Genomic DNA, 18,471 nt, shown 5'->3' with positions numbered 1-18,471 from the left:
GACATCCTGACACTGCTCAGAGTAGGAAAGAGCAGGCAGTGCTGTTCCCAGTAAACTGTCCAGACAATGCCTGTCTGTCCCTGAAAAGCTGTGGGAGAGGCATGGAAGAACCCATCTGCTTTTCTTGGCCTACATTCGCTGGAGACAGACACTCAGTGACAGGAGCAGCCCAGCTGCTGGAACACTCCTGCCTGCTGCCAGCTCAGCAGCCTGAGAAGCCTTGATAAAGCTCAGAACGCTGCGTGGGGCTTGCCAGTGGCAGCCTGTGACTTATCCAGGCAGCAGCCAGGCAGGAATCACCACGCCCCAGCCTCCCCCAGCTGCAGCAGCACCTTGGCTTTGTCTCCAAATGAAACTCCTGGGTGCAGAGATGGTGATGGGAGGTCAGCTGTAGTGGGTCATGTGCTGTAATAAAGGTTGGCTGACGTGGAAATTGCAAATCGTGGAGTGATAATTAAGGGATCACTGCTTCTGAGGAGAGCGGTGGTGAGCACAGGAAGGCAAGAACACCCACCTTAGAAAGGGGAACCAGGAGCAAGATGGACCTTAAACAACGTGTCCACACAGTTTGTGGACATCCTCTGAACTGAGGGAGCCTACCAGCTTCTGAAAGAAGTGGAGGGACACAGGAGAGAAGCACTCACCTCCCAGCAGAAAATTCTACCTCAGGCTCCTGGACTTTTCAGAAGGGAATTTCTCTGCAGGTGCATCCACAGGAGTCCACTCCTTGTGTAATGAGCCTCTTTTCCTTTGTAATCTCACTGATCTCAAGTTGAATAATGAAAACCTCTTTACAACAGCACCCAGACCACTCACCAGCAGCACAGCAGTCGGGAACTGGAACAAATCCCTCGGCATAAAAAAGAGCCCAAAGGCTTTTCTTGAGGAAATAAGGCCCCCTGTTGTCAAGCCCCAGTGTGAGAGGAAGGAAGCCTCATGCTCTGGGGATGCTGTTTCTCCCCAGGGCTTTGTCTAAGCTGTGCAGTTTGGAGTTGGAGAAAGCATGAGATGGGAAAGCAGAGATGGTGCCAGTCCCTCCTGGAGCTGGAGGTTTCCTTTAGGGCTACCAGCATGACCTTTGGCATCTCTATAGCTTATGGCTTTTTCCTGTTCCCAAGATGCTCTCTTCCAGTCACAGGAAAAGAGGATCTCCTTTTCCCCAGCACTACTCCTGAGTTACTCCTCCATCTCTCCATGGTCAGAGCAGACTTTTAGGCAGATGAAGATGGCATCTGTTCTGCAGTAAGGTGTAACCCCTAACACACCCCACTCTGCAGCAGCACCAACATTCACCTAACAAATAATATTTCCAGGCTCCTGTCAGCAGCTGTTCTCACTTTACCAACTCCCCAAAGCCTTTTTGCCCTACCAGCCTCAAACTGCACTGACCCTGGGATGGCACCACCTGTGCATCTCTATTCTGAACACATGGGCAGGGTCAGGACCTCACAGGACAATTTTCTGCTAACTCTGATTAACTATGTGTTTGTGGCACACAAAGATGTTGCCTCGTGGCAGGAAATAACTCAAACCACAGAAACATTTCCTTTTCTTTCTTTTTCTCTTGAAAATTTAGCAGCAGGTTTTGGGGCCAGCCCCTTAGAAATGTAGCAGTGTTACTCTCAGGTTTGTGCTAGAAGATAAAATGCATATTTTGCCCTTCAGAAAATTCTACCTGAATGTAACACCAACAGCTGAGGCCAAGAGCCACTCAGTCACTGGAGTAAAACAAAAGAAACAGAGGAATCATTTGATAAAATCCCTTAGAAAAATGAATGAACTTGAGCAAAACCATCACTTAACATGCACCAACTGCACATTTAGCAGAACTGAAACAGCAGATGCAGATTTTCCCTTTTCCTCCAACAACTACTGGTGTTTGATGGTGCCCTACCATCACCACTTTTTGTTTTAACAGTTCTTTTGGAACGTGACACAGTATCCGTGCATGCTCAATATAAATTTTGGTCCATGGGCAAAGGAGACTAAACACACAGTACATCTGGCTGTCAACAGACACTAAGTTCTCTCATCTGCATCTTTTTTGCACTTGAAAAAAGTGGAAATTGTTAATTGTGGGCTTAAGTAAGAGTTCAGATTTATGGATTAAAAGCCTATCATGAATTAAATTGCTTTGCTAGACTAAGAGAATAGCAGATGCTGATGCAAGAAGTGGAAATACCACAAATTTCCTGTGATATCCCCTATGTAGTTTGACAGGAATATTTAACCTGAGTATGGAAAATTCCTTTTAAATAGGAGTCCTTATACAAGCAAAGCTTTGGTTTTGAATGAGAACAAAAGGATTAGATCCTCTAATCAAAATCTCTCTATTGCCACAATCTATTTTGTGTTCTTGCATGGATTTTCTTCAGACAGATGTTATAGAAATGTGGGTATGGATGGATCATGCAGGGAAACTCCACTCTTTCCTATGAGAAGCACACCATAAAACAGAGAGCCTCGGAACCTATAGTGATATTAAAAATTTCTTGTAAGAAAAACAAATAGGATGACATTTTCCTTATTCTTGTCTTGGTGCAACACTGTCAGTGATCCTCTTGTCTCCCTATCCCACACAGACTGCCATCTCATCAATCCCATTATACCCAGAGACCTTGGAAAGATCTTTGATCAGGTTTTCATTTTAAACAGAATCTCGTGTGTTTGGGAACAGAGGTCATACACAGGAACATTTTCTCCTGATGGGCTCATTGTATTTTTCCTGAAGCTGGTAGAGTGTAAACACACGCATTACAATTTATGCCTTGGTTCCCACAGACCTTATTTTTCTTCCTCATTGGCTCCAGCTATTTCACACCTTTCCCTTGACACAGCATAATATTGGGCATTGTATCTGGAGGGGAAGCACCTTGCCATTTGCTCCTGCTGCAGGGGGATTTCCCAGCCATAATTTACTTCTCAATACACAACCACCTCAGCATTCCTGAGGGATATTCCATAGGATTTTATTTTTAAGTTGTATCCTTGATACTGAAGTACTTGGGTGTTTGTACTGCTGTATCCTGAGGCTTGCCAGGTATTTTTCCTGCTTGTCCAATGGCAAGGAACATTATGCAAAGCAGCACCTGCCTCCTCCCCTCCATAGCTCCAGACAGACTATTTTGCCATTCATTCCAGCATCACTGTTTTTGGATAATAACTGAAGAAGATCCTGTTGTGGTGGGAAGAGAATGAACACACCACTAACACAAGATTGCCCATAAAGCCCCAGTAAACTCCCAGGGAGGAACAGATCTTTTGGAGCCCAAACCCAATTATTGATAGCCAATAACCCAAATCACCTAGGCCAAGTGTCATGGTTTAACCACACCAGTGCCTGCTCATTCCTCCCCCAGTGGGATGGGGAGGGGAATCAGGAAAAAAAAAAGTAAAAAAAACCAAACCCCAAACTCACGGGTTGAGGCAAGAACAGTTTAGTAATTGATAGTACCACTGCTAATGGTGACAGAAATAAACCCCAAGGGAAACAAGGGATGCACAACACAGGCTCTGCCAGGAGCTGAGAACCTTCTCAACAGGCAAGAGAGAGGATACTGAGGGAGGAGATTTAGGAAGCCTGGAGGAAATACATGAATTCATATCCATGTCTACCTTGAAAAATGAATTTAAGCTTTAAAAGACCATGAACAGTCTGAACAGTTCTGAAGCTGTTTTAAGACTAAAGTCACCTAGTGGAAATTGTTCTCCAGATTTGGAAGGAAAAAGTTTCATTAATAGTTCAGTGATGCTTCAGCTGCTCCGAAGGGTATTTTCAAGAGGAAGAACTGAAATTAACAGGAACATGAAATCTATATGCAGGTCACAAAATACAAAAAAAGACTGTTTCTAAGTCACAGTTTGCAATGCAGAATCTCAGTCTGGCTGTGATGCATCTGTGCAGCACTTCAGTGAAGTTTTCCTCTGGGAGCATTAACTTTGGCAATGACATTAAAAATCCCCTCTGAGATAACTTTGTAATGGGAACATTTTCATTCCCTTTAAAGCAGACCTGTAGCCATTTCTGAAATTCTAGTGAGGAACTTCTCCCTAAAAAGGAGTTTCCCTTATCTGTTGCAAATTTAGTGCTACTGAAACTCAGTAGCAGAGCTCCAAATTCCCTCAAGGCTTGCAATGGCTGCAGCCCCCTGCAATGCCAGCTCCAAACTGCACTAGCTGGAGATGCCATTCAGCACCTTGCTCAAAAAGGAGCCCTTACTTGTCAATAATTCTGTTTATTTATCCAGTATCTCTCCCTCAGCTATTCCAGCTATTCAGATCACCAGAAAAAAAGACAAAGTGCAAATTTCCTGCAATTCACGTAATATTTTATCACTTAAAGTATTTTTCATAGATGCATAAAAAATGCTGGCCAATATTTACTAGATTGTAGCAACCACAAGATGATTACATCTGATGGCTGGGAACATTTCAGGCTGAAAAAACCCAAACTAGTATTGGCTGCAGAGAAGCTGAGAATATTCAGGGCTTGAACATGTGCAGTGTTTTTCTTCCTGACAGCTGAAAGCATCAGTAAGGGAAACATTCACAATTTGGGTCCAGTAAGCAAAGCACAAACCCTTTTGCCTTTAGAGCAACGTTGAAGGTAAATTTGGGTTTTTTGTATTGACTTGTTCTAAAGGTTGCAGGCTGACACTGAGGAAGAGCAATGACTTCACGACAATGAAGCTGTCCTTCAGCAGATCCATAAAATGTAATTATTACACAATGAAAATGCCAGATTTCCTGGTGGTGGCTCAGGGCTTCAGGGCCAGGTTGTGCTGGATCCTGCAGTGCTCAGCCCCCAAGCAATGCCCCTGCCAGGCTCTGCCTTCAGACCTGAACTCATCTCCTTTTATGCTAATCAAGTATGTAAAAGGCATGATTATGGTCATGTAGTTCATCTCTAAAGAAAAAATAAAGGCATAAAAGTGAAAAGTAATGCAGCAAGAAATTGGAGTAGATTTGAAGTGCTCATTCCCTCTTATTCTCCTCTGGCTTTCCTCACACACAATGCTTGGGAACACACAAAAAACAGATGCTCCAATCAACATTAATTGTTTGTTAGTGTGCCGCTAACTTTGAAGCCTTTTGCAACTCTATTCCTTCATTTTCAAGGAAGGAATTTGCATATTTGGCTGCCAGAATACCTCTCTTCTGGAGTCCTCTCATTTGCCTACCACTGTTGTGGACTTGTGACTTCCCTACCGACTTGCCCTAAAGGTGCAGTGCCCCAATTCCATCCCTAAGCTAACCAATAAATTGCAGAACTGTCACGTTTTCAGCTTGCAAGATATTTTGTAAAAGTCCTCAAAGAGTGCTTTTATTTTTTTTTTTAAGTAATTTATTTAAAGAGTACTTGAAAGCTGTCACTGTTACACAGTGTGTTCCCCTTCCTTGTATTTTGAGATCTGTGTGGGCATGTGACCTTGTGACTATTTGATGTAAGTTTGCCACCACAGCTTCACAAAAGCTCTCCTGACTCCAGAGGACCTGAGAAGAGAATTTAAATCTCTGAAGGAGTTTGTTTCCCCCCATGAAACAGAACAACCAAAGCAAATTTTAAAGCCTCACGCAGCAACACTGCCTCCAAAAATGTCTCAAGCACACACTGAGCTGCCAGGTTAGGGAGATACTCAACAAAGCTAGAGACTGGGGTATCACTTCCTCATCTCTTTAATGGCTTTAGGGCAAAAACAAAAGAAAAAGGGTGACAAGCACTGGATTTCCTTTCTCTGCTGGACTAAGACCTCCTGATCATCAGACAAAGCCTGGACCTGTGCATCCATGGCTGACAGTATTTATTAGGTACTGCACCTCTCATACCCCTGAACTTCCAGTGTCCAACAGGACTGAAATCCTCAGCTTCCCACTGCTCCTGGGCATGATGGGTCACCTCCTCCTCACTTCAGTAAGTCATGGAACAGCCAATCTCAGTTTTCTGAGTGCCTAACTTCTACTTCAAGTCACTTTTGGGAGGTGGAACACAAACTGGCTCTCTGACTGAGACATTCACTCCCATATAGCTAATAAGATGGCAAGTAAGAGTAGGATATTAAAAGGTTCTGACCTCTGAGAATCCAAACACTCTGGCTGCATTTCTGTCACCACTCACTCTGAACACAGGCAAGGATTCTTCACGTACCCCACAAACTCCCTGATGAACCAACTCCATCAGCACTGGACTCCTTGGACCCCTCTCTGCTTCCTGCACTGCAGGGACCGAGAGCCAAGCAGAGCTTTTCTCAGTGGAGCAAAGATTACTGAGCATGCTTTTGATGCTCATGTTTGGAGCTCATGTTTGGCCTGACCCTGGCAGAGATAAAGATTTCAGCCTAAAAGACATGTAAAATTCTACTTCATAACTTCTCCAACCACAAGGCTTCCTGGCAGTGACAGACACCCCTAGATCCAGTCAGGAGGCATTTATGAGTGTCTGCAGCCCCCTTTTCCTCAGGGGGGCTTTTGGGGCTGGTTCTGCAGCATCACAGGGCTTACTGAGCTATGTAGGGTCTAACGGGTCTCACAATAACAGGACTAGGGAAAAAAATGTCAAGTACCAGAAAATTTACCTTCAACAGAGGTAATTTTTAAAAATTCTATCCCTACAGTGATGGGCAAGCAACCTTCAGACTGCCCAGAAAGCCACCCCTCCTGACTATCTCAATTTGCAGATTCTATCAGCACCCAGAGTATGTTTGTGTTTTGAAGCCTCTTGCAGCTCCATTCATTCCAGCAGCATCCTTCCCTGCAGGTAGCCTGAACACTTCCAAAATCCCTTACATTTCTCTTCCTATACCAACTTCCTCAGTGCCTTTTTTTCCTCTGCCCGTGTCAGCAGGACAATTCCTCTGCAAGGAAAAGCAGTTCAGCACACTTACAGCACATCAGCACAGACAACTTTACTGTTGAGTTCATATTGTTCAGGGAACAGTTGGGAACTTAAGTGGCTCCAGCTGGCTGGTGATTAAAAAGTTACATTAAAGATGGTAACCATCAGATGATGGTGGGAGATCCCTTCCAACTCTACTGTACTTGAGCAGCTGAGGGAGCAACCTGCAGTCACAAGGAGAAGTGAAAATGTCACACAGGTGACAGCTCTGAAACAGGCTGGGAAGGGAGGACAAGGTGGTGCCCACCACTGAGTAACAATGTCAGAGAAAATGTCAGCTTGCAGCTGCCACAGCCAGAGCAGCAGCACAGCCCAGCAGCTGCTCCACGTCTTCTCTAGTGAACAGTTTATCAGTAGGACATGAGAATAATACTCACTAAGATCCAGGACACCAAGCCCTGTAACATATAATGACAGAGTTCAGCTGGGATCCAGTTATAAAAGGGAGGCAATTTCCAAAGCTCCTTGTCTTTCAGCATCACTGTGACAACCACCTACCCGTGGAAGGCCCTGTGCAAGGGAAGATGCTGATTACCAGGTATCCTGCAGACTGGGCTCTGACTGGAAGCTTTTCCAACATCCAGAACCACCCCTCCTCTGCCATTCCTTGGAAAATTACAATTTCTACCACACGTTTTTAATTAAGATTATAAACCTAGACTGACTTGAATGTATCTCCTGAGGTATCAATTTCAACAGTCTGAGGTGACCATTTTCACCGTGTAAAAACAAGTAACTCTTGGTAGGCCTTCATACAGGCTAGACTTAAAAACGTGCTCTTCTGAATGTGCAAATACATGTTGTATTATTGACAGTATTAATTCAACATACTACTTATCTCTCCCTGAAGACTCCCAGATCACATGTAAAAGAAGCCTCTGTCCCAAAACCATTCCATAAGACAAACAATTTAAGTGATCTTTAGCCTGTTCTTCAAGAACTGGCCCCAGATCTTCCATGATCACCGACTTTTCCCTTTTGACCTTCTCTCAGTCACCTCCTGCCCAGCAATAGCCTACAGAATCAAGACAATTTACAGCCTCAAAATGAATTGTTAAAGTCTTCGGTAAAAAGCCAGTTTGGGAAAAACCTTCCTTGCTTCCCATCTTGTTTACCTACTGAAAATTGAGGACATCTTCTTGATTTCACATTTTCTTTGTATGACTAGATGTAGAAGACATTGCCAAGTAATATTTAGCACTGGAACTGAGCCCAATTAAACATTTTCAGAAGAGCCCATGGCAATCCCCACTTTGATCAACCACAGACCATCTCCCTACCTTTCAATACACAACTTCAAAAAGTAGTTACCGTCCACCTCTTGATGTCGAGGGACTGAGCTGGCAACACTGTTAGGACATTTAAATCAGAAATGTTTACACTTCGAGCCTGAACACTGCCCCAGGGGCATTTTAGAATCTAGTGATAATTTTATTTAAAAAAACCCAAGCCTTTATAACTCATTAAGGTTGGTGCCAAACTTGGCATTGGGACCAAGGTTTGCCAACTACAGCAGCAGTGAAGTCCAGCTTCAGGATGTCAAGTCAAGGATATTTGAACAGCTTTGCTCAGTATTCTGCTGTAAGATAAATTGAGCAAAACTATCCTTAGTGCACAGAAATCTCTAATGATCTGCCATGGCAGGTTTGCTTTATTACCAGTATTGAAAATAAGTCATGAACATAAAAGCAGCAGGAGAAGAAGTCAGACTGACTGCAATTACTTCCCCCTCAGTCTTTCCTTCTCCCTCCCACGTTCTCTGTGGATACAGAGACCAAAGTGTGTATATACCACGTGAGAATGTAAATCACATCATACATTTGAAATTAATTTTAATTTATGTACAGCAGTTACCATTCATGAATGTACACAGTCCCTGCAGTTACATTCTTGATAAGGTTAAGTCTTCACTGTTCTCTACTGGATCTTCTGATGGAGAAACAGAAAGGAGAGGTGGAATCAAGGAGTAAGGAATGATCACAGTCATTAAAAATGTGGGGATTTTGAGTAGTAAATCTCAGAGAGTTTTCTATGAGGTTCCAGAAATAAATGGTGGCAACGTGTATATATTGCAATTTTATTTCATTCGCTCAAACAAAACGTTAGCATGTAAGAAATTTAAAATGACACAATATGATAAAAATAGCAGAGAATGAACTGAGAAACTAAAAGAAGGTAAACCTAAATGCATGAAAAGTCAACATTCATTAGTGAACAGCTTCAGTCTTTGATTGACACTTGATAACTTTAAAACAACGAACTGGAAATCATTATGACTGTCTGAAGAGATTTCAGCACCAGCACTAAGGGTTTTACATTCAGTTGGTTTGCAGTTGACTCGGTAGCCACTTGTCTATAGTGCAGGTTTATCACAGGTCAGATCACAGTGTTGAGGAAAGCAACGCCCTCCTGGCATTAGGAAGGATCCCTTAAACTGCCCTCAGCTTAAGACATCCATTGTACAAAAGCACAGAACCACCACAATATGGTTTATAAAGGACTTAAGTCACCAGTAAGCAAAGCAATTGTAGCTTCTGCAGTTCATTTTCAATACTGAAATCTCTGGAAACGGTGAAACTGTCAGTAGGTCAGGAAATGTCTACAGTAATCTTTAATTCAATCCGATTTTCTGGAAAGAACCAGTTCTGCAGGTTGGGATTACAGAAAGTATGTACGTAGAAGCAGCACAAAAAGACAACATCTGTTCCTTTTTCTTTTAAACAGAAATCATGTTAATTGTAGACCAAGGCACAAAACGTTTAGTGCATAAGCCAGTTCCTTGCACAATCTAGAAGTTCAGCCTTTAATTTTGGACCACTTATAGCCATCCATGCTATTCCACTATGTAACTCCTGAACCCTCCTAGAAACGAATCAAACATGATTTCTGACAAGGGTAAACATCCTCACTGCTCAAAAAGTCTGTGTAAAACAAAAAGCTACATCAACAAAGATGAAAATGCCTCCTCTTGTTTTGAGAAAAACAGTACTTGACAAGCTTACTATGGATTTTTTCTTTTTAATGCCTTCAATAAATGCATGCAGAAAAAGTGATGTTGTTTCTCCTCTTTATTAAAAAAAAAAACAAAACAAAACAAAAAAAAGGAGTTGGGCAATATTTCCACTGTCATCTTCCCTTAGAATCTGAACCTATAAGATCAGGCAATGTTTGAATGGGAGAAAAATTTCCTGTTGAAGCCTTTCTGAAGCTGTTAAGTGCTGTTTTGCTTTGGTGTTCAGCACTCTAGACAGTCTGCTATTGAAAGCATCTGTGTCATGAATGGAGCTGCCTGTACTTGTAAGCAAATATCTCCACAAGCTGCAAGTAAACTTTTCTTCTGGATCAGCACAGATTCCAAAGCAAAGACAGCTTGGAAAAATGGACAGTGCAAAGGAAAAGGGAAGATTTTGATCCATACTCCTTGCCCAAAGCACTACAGAGCCAATTTGCAGAATTTCTATTCCACTGAACTTTACCACATTAAAAAACAAAATTATAAAAATAAAAAATTTACACTCAAGATTGAAAACCCTGGGAAAGAGAGAGGTATCACCTCCCCTAAAAATGATTCTCAAATTGTTGAGCAAAACCAATAGCATATCATTGCTGGTTTTTTCAGGGTTTGTCATGTGGAGCTGTGGGATTTTTTGTTGGTTTTGAGGTTTTTTTTGGAAAGGAGGGTGGCAGATAAATCAGGAGGAGAAGGGGCCATTTACTGTGACCTGATCGTTCTCAGGTAACTACTGCTGTTCTGTTTCATTAAACAACCGAAAAAAAAAGGAGTCTCAGAAAAGAGTGAAGCAGAGTCATGGTGAAAAGGTGAAGGACAACGCACTTACACAGGGCATCCTCAGCAAGTCAGATGCCTACAACGTTTTTCTCTCACTGAGAAACAAGTTCGGTTCACCTGGGAGTTTCAGAACAATTATTGGAAGTTATTACTGAATTTCAAATAGAAAACTGAAAAAAGATACAAAAGGATCAAGTACCTGGTTCCATTAACATGGTTACTGATAAAAGTCATGTTTTCCTCATTATTACACATGCATGTAAGATGAAGAAAAAGTGTAGAAAGTAATAAAAATGTGTCACCTTCCCCCTCCCTCTTCCCACATCTTTCTGGGCATAAATTAAGCCTTACAAATGAAAAGGCTACTCTGTGACATGCAATTTTTCTTTTAATTAAAAAGCTGGCTGTGTTGTGTTACATTACAAAATGTCCACATGCATAAATCTAAAAAAAGCCCCAAAATCTACTGTAAATCTACAACATACTAATGATTTACATTTGACTGCTGATTCGCTTTATGTCGAAGTCTTAGATTTGGTAAAGCATCGTAACAATGTAGGAAGGCATCTACATCTTTAAACTCTGGACTGTATTTGCTTTTTTTTCTTTTTATTTTCCTAGAAAATTGCATGAAGGCTAACTAGAGAGGCTTCCTATCATAAAATTCCAAAATCTTGATATGTCATCACCGTCTAGGTCACCCTTACTTACAAATATTGCCCTTTAAAAGCACGAGTCTCTAATTGTTCCTTGTCTTGTGAACCGAACCCTCTACACATCTGATCTCTTAAATTACTCATGGAAATATCAGATATGATAGGAAGACAAACCTGAGATACATTTGAAGTACAACAGTATAACTTGCTAACTCCTTCATTAATAAAGAAAACCTCTCTGAAAAGCCTTCCCAAGCTTTTCCCTGTTTTTTTTTTTGTCTTAACAACAAATTCTGAAACATGTGCAATTTTATCTTGACATGAGTAGACTTCAAAGCACTGTGATCTTGTCTGATAGATGTAGGAATTTCTGCATAATCATTACAGTAACTTTAAGAGTCTTTTCCACCCTGCTGTAAAGGTCAGAAAAAAGCTGCAAACTAGGAGGGGAATAGCATTATCACCAGAGTGATGTGTCTGAAGCTTTTTCAGAATAGGTTGTTTCTCCCTCCTTCCAAGTGTCTGTCTGTCTGTCTCCATTTTCTTCTAACAGCTCACAAAACGTAGTCAGTTTTATATCAAGTTAAAGAGTCACATCAGCTTAGTACGAGTCTTTCTATGCAGTATTGGACTTGCTGAGTTCCTGCCTGATAGCTGCAGAGAGACAGAGACAGAGTTAGCAAATCAAATAAAGTCAGGGCAGGAAGCTGGAACACACAACTGACCCCTCAAAGCAGGCTCACCCTGCTCTCACAGCATGAATAACCAACACCTAAGCAGCCCCACGTGGCTTCAGACAAGTGGCATTATCAACCAGGCACTGCCTTTTTTCTTCCTGTAAAATTTATGTTAAAATCTTGATTTTTAGATCCCACCTTCATCAAGGTAGTAAATCATACACAGAGTTTTATTTAATTCCTGACAGATGGACCTTTAAGATTATGCTTTCTCAGTTATTTCCCTTAAGTACAGACGTATTTTCCCAGTAGTCCTCTGTTAAAATAAAAATGAGAACTGTGAGAATTCTATTCTTTGACTCTTATGTTACAGATCAAAGAGGTAACTGAAAGCTGGAAGCACAATTCTCCTTCTAATATTACTAGTTTTGAAATAGGTACCTCAGCAGCTCTGGATTATTTAAAAATAACCCACCCACCATCACATGATATTAAGGATAATGTCAGATCATTCAAATACAGCATTACTTCAACCACTCTTAAAAGACACATTGGTGTCAATGTGCCTACAACACAAAATGTGTCTACTACAGCAAAACTCTCAGGAGAGAAATCACTGAAGTACATCAGTTGGAACAGGTGTGGCACCAGTGGTTTGCCACCAGACGAAGAACAAAGCTACTTCTACCAATAAATCACTCTCAGGCTACCAACACACTGTACTGCTATTTTAAAGCACCTGCAGCTACTCTAGAACTGAGCAGCAGCAGTGAACAGAGCAATACTTACCATCAATGAGTTCTTCCTTTAATTTCGTTAACTCCTTCCTCATTTCATCTAAAATGTCCTAAAATGTATCAGAGCAGAAAATAACAGATTAGCAAACCGATTCGTTTTATGACCTGTAAATTTCTGAGGAGACAAATCCAGAATTCTCCCACTACAAACCTTCCCATTAATCCTTAACCATTCTGAGATACAGAACCTGTCTCTCAGCTTCCAAGTTAATTCTTAAAACCTAAGGCATAGAAATTTTTTAGTGCAGTACAATGCAGAAAAAACACTCTCTAGAAGTGCCACAAATTGATTCCTGTAGAATTTATGAGAGGAGAAGGGATAAGAATTGAGAAAGTTTTGCTACAGGTGAAATATGATGTGGAATGCAAAGGAAAGAGCTCACTAAACACCATAAGCCAAGGAAGTATTCCAAGAAAAAAAGGGTAATCAAGGTTTCAAGGTCCCAGTCCCAGTGGAATGTGATGGAATGAAGGCAACAGAGTGAAGTGCTGTCCCTGCTTGCTGTTTTTTTCCTTCCTTTCCTCTAAGCTCCTCCAGAACCACTTACCAGCCCTCTAGAACCTTTAGAACTACCAGTTGAGCCAGGACCCAGTCCAGAGCCAACCAAAACTGATCCATAACCCAACCTAAAGCCAACCACTACATGGAGACACAGTCTAGAAGCAACTAAAAACTCCTACCAAAGTAGAAGTGGCTCTAGAATTACCCACCGAGCTGCAGCCTGCACCAGAATCTCCCTCCCCACTTGGGGATGGACCCATTGATGCAAACACTGGAGATCCTTCACCTCCAGCTCCCCAAGTCCCACAGGATTCCTCTGCTCTTGAACTGGACAGCTACACAAAAAACAGCATCCCTGGATGCTCTTCTACCACCAAACTTGTGACCATGGGTGCTCATACCTGATATTAATACATGGTGATATTTGTTCTGCTAGAGCTGCCCCCAGGGCTTGCTGCTTGTTTGGGTACAGAGAAGAGAAGGAAAGGTTTTCCAAGCAAACTGATTTCCCAGTTCCATGTGTAATGTCAGCACCATCCTATGTGTGCTGCCTAATACAAAAGCAGGAACTTTGTGAGGAACTCATGGGGCTGTTTAAGCCACCATCCTACAGCTCCAGCTCCTAAGAATACTGACACACGCCTGGGCAAAAATAAAGACTAGTATTACTAAATCCTTAACTTTTGAAGTGGCTAACAAAACAGTTAAAAATTGGTATTGGACAGCTGCAAGTCCTTACATCCAACTTACAAAGCAACCTTTGTTAAAGCATTGTACACATACCTGCTTCAATCTGTCATAATCTAGACCTTCTGACTGTACGCCGTTGGCACTGGGCTGTCCCGTTGGTGTAGATTTTGGTCTGCAGCACAAAAACACAGCCATGAGTTACTGGTTGCTCATTATTACAGGATACATAGGACTCCCCCATCAAAATTGTTGACATTTTTCTAACAAAAACATAGTAAAAAAAATCAGAATGGAAAAGAAAAAAATGTTGGGAGTGGGAAGATGGGAAAAAATCAAGCAGACCCAAAATACCACACAGAATAGAAAGCAACACCCAAGAATGTTTTCCACACACTGGAAATATTAATTACCATAAGAGTTATTAGTTCAAAACAAGAACTTTCAAAGCAGCAGACAGATTTCACTGTCAGTGGTTTCTGATTTCTTCATAACGGCCATGAGAAGCTGAATGCCTTCAAATGTCAAGTACTTTCCTTTTTCTACTGCTTGCTCATTCAAAAGAGGCTCTCCCAAGGAAGCACTCCCACTAACTAAGGACTGCATGGTAATGCTGACTGTATGAATGCTGAGCAATCTCCCTGGGAGATTTTCAACAGCTGACAGACCCAAGCAATGTTATCCAACTCCTCTGCAATCTCAATTATTCCATCAGTTGCTTTCTAAAGCCACTGGAAACAAATACTGTAACAGCAGCAAGATTTATCAGGTGATACTTGAGAAGAAGTTCTAATGTTTTGGACTATATCACATTTGATGTTTGCTTATGAAATACTCTTTTAGACATCAAAAACTTGCTTACCCAGATCACCTTGCATTTTTAATAGATTCCAAAAGAAGGGAGTTTCCTGCCTTTCCACTTCTCTTTCCTCATCCCTTTTTTCATTCAAGGGGTAACTCAGACTCATGGACTAACTAAAGCTATGAGCAGAGACAGAGCCTGGAGAACTCTTGGTATTCCTGCTGTGAACATCCAAAGAGGGAGGAATGTTCTGCTGTCCTTAAATACATTTTACATCTTGGCCAGCATTCTCTCTCCCTTACCTAAAAAACTTCAAGCCAAGAAGAAGCTGTTGATAAAATTCCTGACAATTCAACTCAGGAGGTTTTCCTGATGTTTAGAATTATCACAGTATGCTAACTTCAAGGAAGGGCAGGGTACAAAGCAGACTAAGCTGGGTCCTATTTAACTGCCCTTGTATGTAGCATCACTGAACAAAATGACCTGGCATACACTCAGTGTGTCCCTCCAAAATTCCTACACAGGAGAAATTTATTTAGCACTGCATTTTTCTGCATTTGTTACATGAGGGTGCAGACTGATTTACTGCAATGAAGGTGGGCAGGAACAAAAAAAATACTTTATTTCTTCGTTTGCTTTACCAATTCACTACCTTGAGCTTTCATGCATCTTGCCTTGCAAGACAGGAGTTTATCCATAAGGAAATTATCTATTACACTGGTTTTGTTCAGTAAGAGCTGAATGAACCTCACACTAGATTGCCTTGTTGACTTTTACAACCTAATGGGACTATGTTCTGACTTGCTAACTGAAGAACACTCAAAATGTGACTCCCAACAGAAAAGGGAGTCACATCAAAATGTTGGTTTGATACTTGTTCTTCCCTTGGGATCACAAACTTCAATTGTCACAGCTGTAAAACTTAAGTCCACACAGTTTAAGTTCCCAGAGAGAAACTGCTAATTGAAACACACCAAAATTAAACACACAATCCGAGTAAGAAAAGAAGATGAAATATTGAATAACTTGACAGTGAAAGAAGCTGGAAAACAGAATTCACCTTGCAACCACCAGAGAACTACTGTGTGCACGAATGCTATGAAGGCAAACCACAGTTCAGGATCTTTTACAAAACTCTCTACGTGGTACAGTGCTTAGTTCAGTATGGAAGAATTCCTTGCTCAAAAACGTTCATCAGCTGAGATCTTTGGCAATTGCTGTTTCATCAGGTACCTGGTATTTAAAGAGTTACTTGCACTTTACACCTGAAATTGCAAGTCCTGACTTACTCCATGCAGAACAGCTGAGTTTTTCAGACAGTTCATATACAGTTTCTGGTAATTTCCATTGACAATAGTTCTGTTCCCATACACTATGGCATGACAGCATTTATCCAACATGACTGAAGAAAATCCTCTTAAATGCAGCTCCTGGCAATTGGTAACAGGCAGCTAGTGCCTGCCTTAATGGAAGAAAAATCAACCAATAGTATACTTTAATTTTTTTTTTTTAATTACTTAAAAGTTTAATGTATTAGTAAGATGACTTCAAAGAAAACCTTTACACAAACTGACTTGTTTCTTTTTCTTCTTATCTTTAGAACAAAAATTTAGTTTTACCCACCATAACTATCTACTAGTGCTATCTGTAAAAAATCTCCACAGGAAAGCTGCTCTATGAACGCTGCCTCTCAATCTTGACAATGTGCTCCCTATTTACTTTCCAAAATGCAAGACGTTCTTAATTCAAATACTGAAATACCATCATTAGCAAAATAGATGATTTCTAATCTCAGGAAAATCTAGCTGTGCTCCTCCTCATAATAAAAAATTATGCTAATCTTTTTGCCTTTTTCAGGCTGAATGCAGTTGTCATTTAGGAAAACATTGACTACTGAAATATAGTGAATAAAAACTTCCCAGCCATTCGATCCCAACGTGGCTAAAGAGCTCTCCCGTGTGGTTTTTCATAGCATTGCCTAACAGGACAGAGGCAACCCTGACAGTCCCTAACACACCTTCAATCAAGCATGCAAAGGAAAGATTTTATTCATGCCAACATGCAGAATACACCACCCAAGATAAGTAGCTAAAAGGGGAACTTTTCATACAAAACGATTAAGTAATCACCACAACGAGTGCTTTCATGAAAAACAAAGCTGGAATTTGACTCAGTAATTCTGAGGGGCTCTGGAACACATTTACCTCTGGAAAGCTCTCAAAACCTGAAGGGTTTCAGTGTCAGTACTTTATGACCACTAGAGAGCGAAACTTAGATCTTCAGCAAAAAAATCCACATGATGTCAACTAACTTGTGAATATGTTCCAAACAGAAACATTAATTTATGTTTAAAAAGTCTTTAATCAAAAAGCAGATGTGAAAACACACCTAGAAAATTAATTCCTGTTTCTCTGTATCTAAACTCACAGTTTTGAAAAACTGCTTCTTAAAACACTGCAAATGGTCCACTAAATCCTGGCATATTCAGCAGGAATTTGTACCTTTGCAGGTGAAGACTGCCAGAAAACCAGTATTTTATATGAATTCATACCTGGTTCTTAAAGCCATCTCAGCTTGCCTTTGACACCATCTGCTTTTAACCAGACCAAAAGTGGGCTCAACTGGACAAACAAAATGTGGAGGAGGAAGCTGGTGGTGCATGTGGTGATTACTAACCCATGTAGAAAAAGTCCAACCCTGAACTGGTCAAAGGGATTGTTAGGGAGTCTCAAATCCCAACAGGATGATACCTGTTTAATGAATCATAGAACCTGTTTTCAGAAGCAAGCAGATTTTTCCATGGAGATTCCCGTCTACTAGGGGGAGAAACACTACCTTTAAAAGCTATAATAGGTCTTCATTTTGTTCAGTTTTAGCACCTTAAACACCATGGGATTTCAGCAGATTCAAGAGTTCTACATGCATGTTTCAGGAAATATTAAAAGCCCACAGCTCAAGTCTTTTCTGTTTGCTACAAAAAGGAAAGGCCTGATTTTAGACAGGACACTAACTTGTTTTAAAATATTTATTCATTCTGCATAACTTGTCTTGCTGACTTGCCAGTTTCTTAAATGTGCTTTGCTTAATCCCTGTCAGTGACTCACATCCTCCCTGCAGAGGTCAGGAGCAGGCTCTTCAGCCCTAGCAGGTGAAAGAAATCCCCTCCTGGCAAACACAGTATTATTGCTTCAAACAGCAGCTCCCCTTGACTAACTCACTCAAACAAAGCTACTTTAACAAGCTGCTTGCTGAGAGACTTGGCAAGTTGGCAAATGTAGAGAATTAGGAAAAATACAAGGATATTCAAAAGAGACTTCTTCTAACACCTTCTCTTTCCATGAATTTTTCCTCATCCTGGCAGAGCAAGCTGTCAACACTGCCTAGAAAATTGTTATCAGCAGGCCTAAAGTATGTGCTATGGCACCTTCCAGCAGGTTATGACAGCACTGGAAAAGAATACTGATGTTAAATAAACCCAGAATTTTTATTTTGGAAGTACTTTTAGAGTATATAACCAGGGAAGCTCACATCAAGTTAAATTCTATCAGTGCATTTTCCATTGGATGAATGAAGACAAAAGCTTGATGGAGAGAGTGCCAATATAGAACTAAGAGAAATCAGAAATCTCAAAAATCTTCTGTATTCCTCTAGGTCAGAAAATATTTTTA

General features: G+C 41.1%; 1 protein-coding gene across 8 annotated transcripts in view; it reads right to left on the bottom strand.

The window, feature by feature from the left end:
• Window positions 1–8,953: 8,953 nt before the first annotated feature.
• Window positions 8,954–18,471, bottom strand: part of ENAH (ENAH actin regulator) — an 88,745-nt gene continuing 79,227 nt past the window's right edge. For all 8 annotated transcript variants that reach the window (XM_088161123.1, XM_088161124.1, XM_088161127.1 and 5 more), the window contains 3 exons: window positions 14,098–14,176; window positions 12,805–12,862; window positions 8,954–11,992 (listed from right to left, as the gene is read on the bottom strand). In XM_088161123.1, coding sequence (XP_088017249.1) covers window positions 11,955–11,992; window positions 12,805–12,862; window positions 14,098–14,176 — 175 coding nt within the window. In that variant the 3' untranslated portion in view covers window positions 8,954–11,954. The remainder of the gene's footprint in view (window positions 11,993–12,804; window positions 12,863–14,097; window positions 14,177–18,471) is intronic.

This window comes from Sturnus vulgaris, chromosome 3 (assembly GCF_052056855.1).
Source record: "Sturnus vulgaris isolate bStuVul1 chromosome 3, bStuVul1.hap1, whole genome shotgun sequence".
Classification (NCBI taxonomy): Eukaryota; Metazoa; Chordata; class Aves; order Passeriformes; family Sturnidae; genus Sturnus; species Sturnus vulgaris.
Note: the sequence above shows the minus strand (reverse complement) of the source record. Positions and strands in the feature narration are given on the sequence as shown.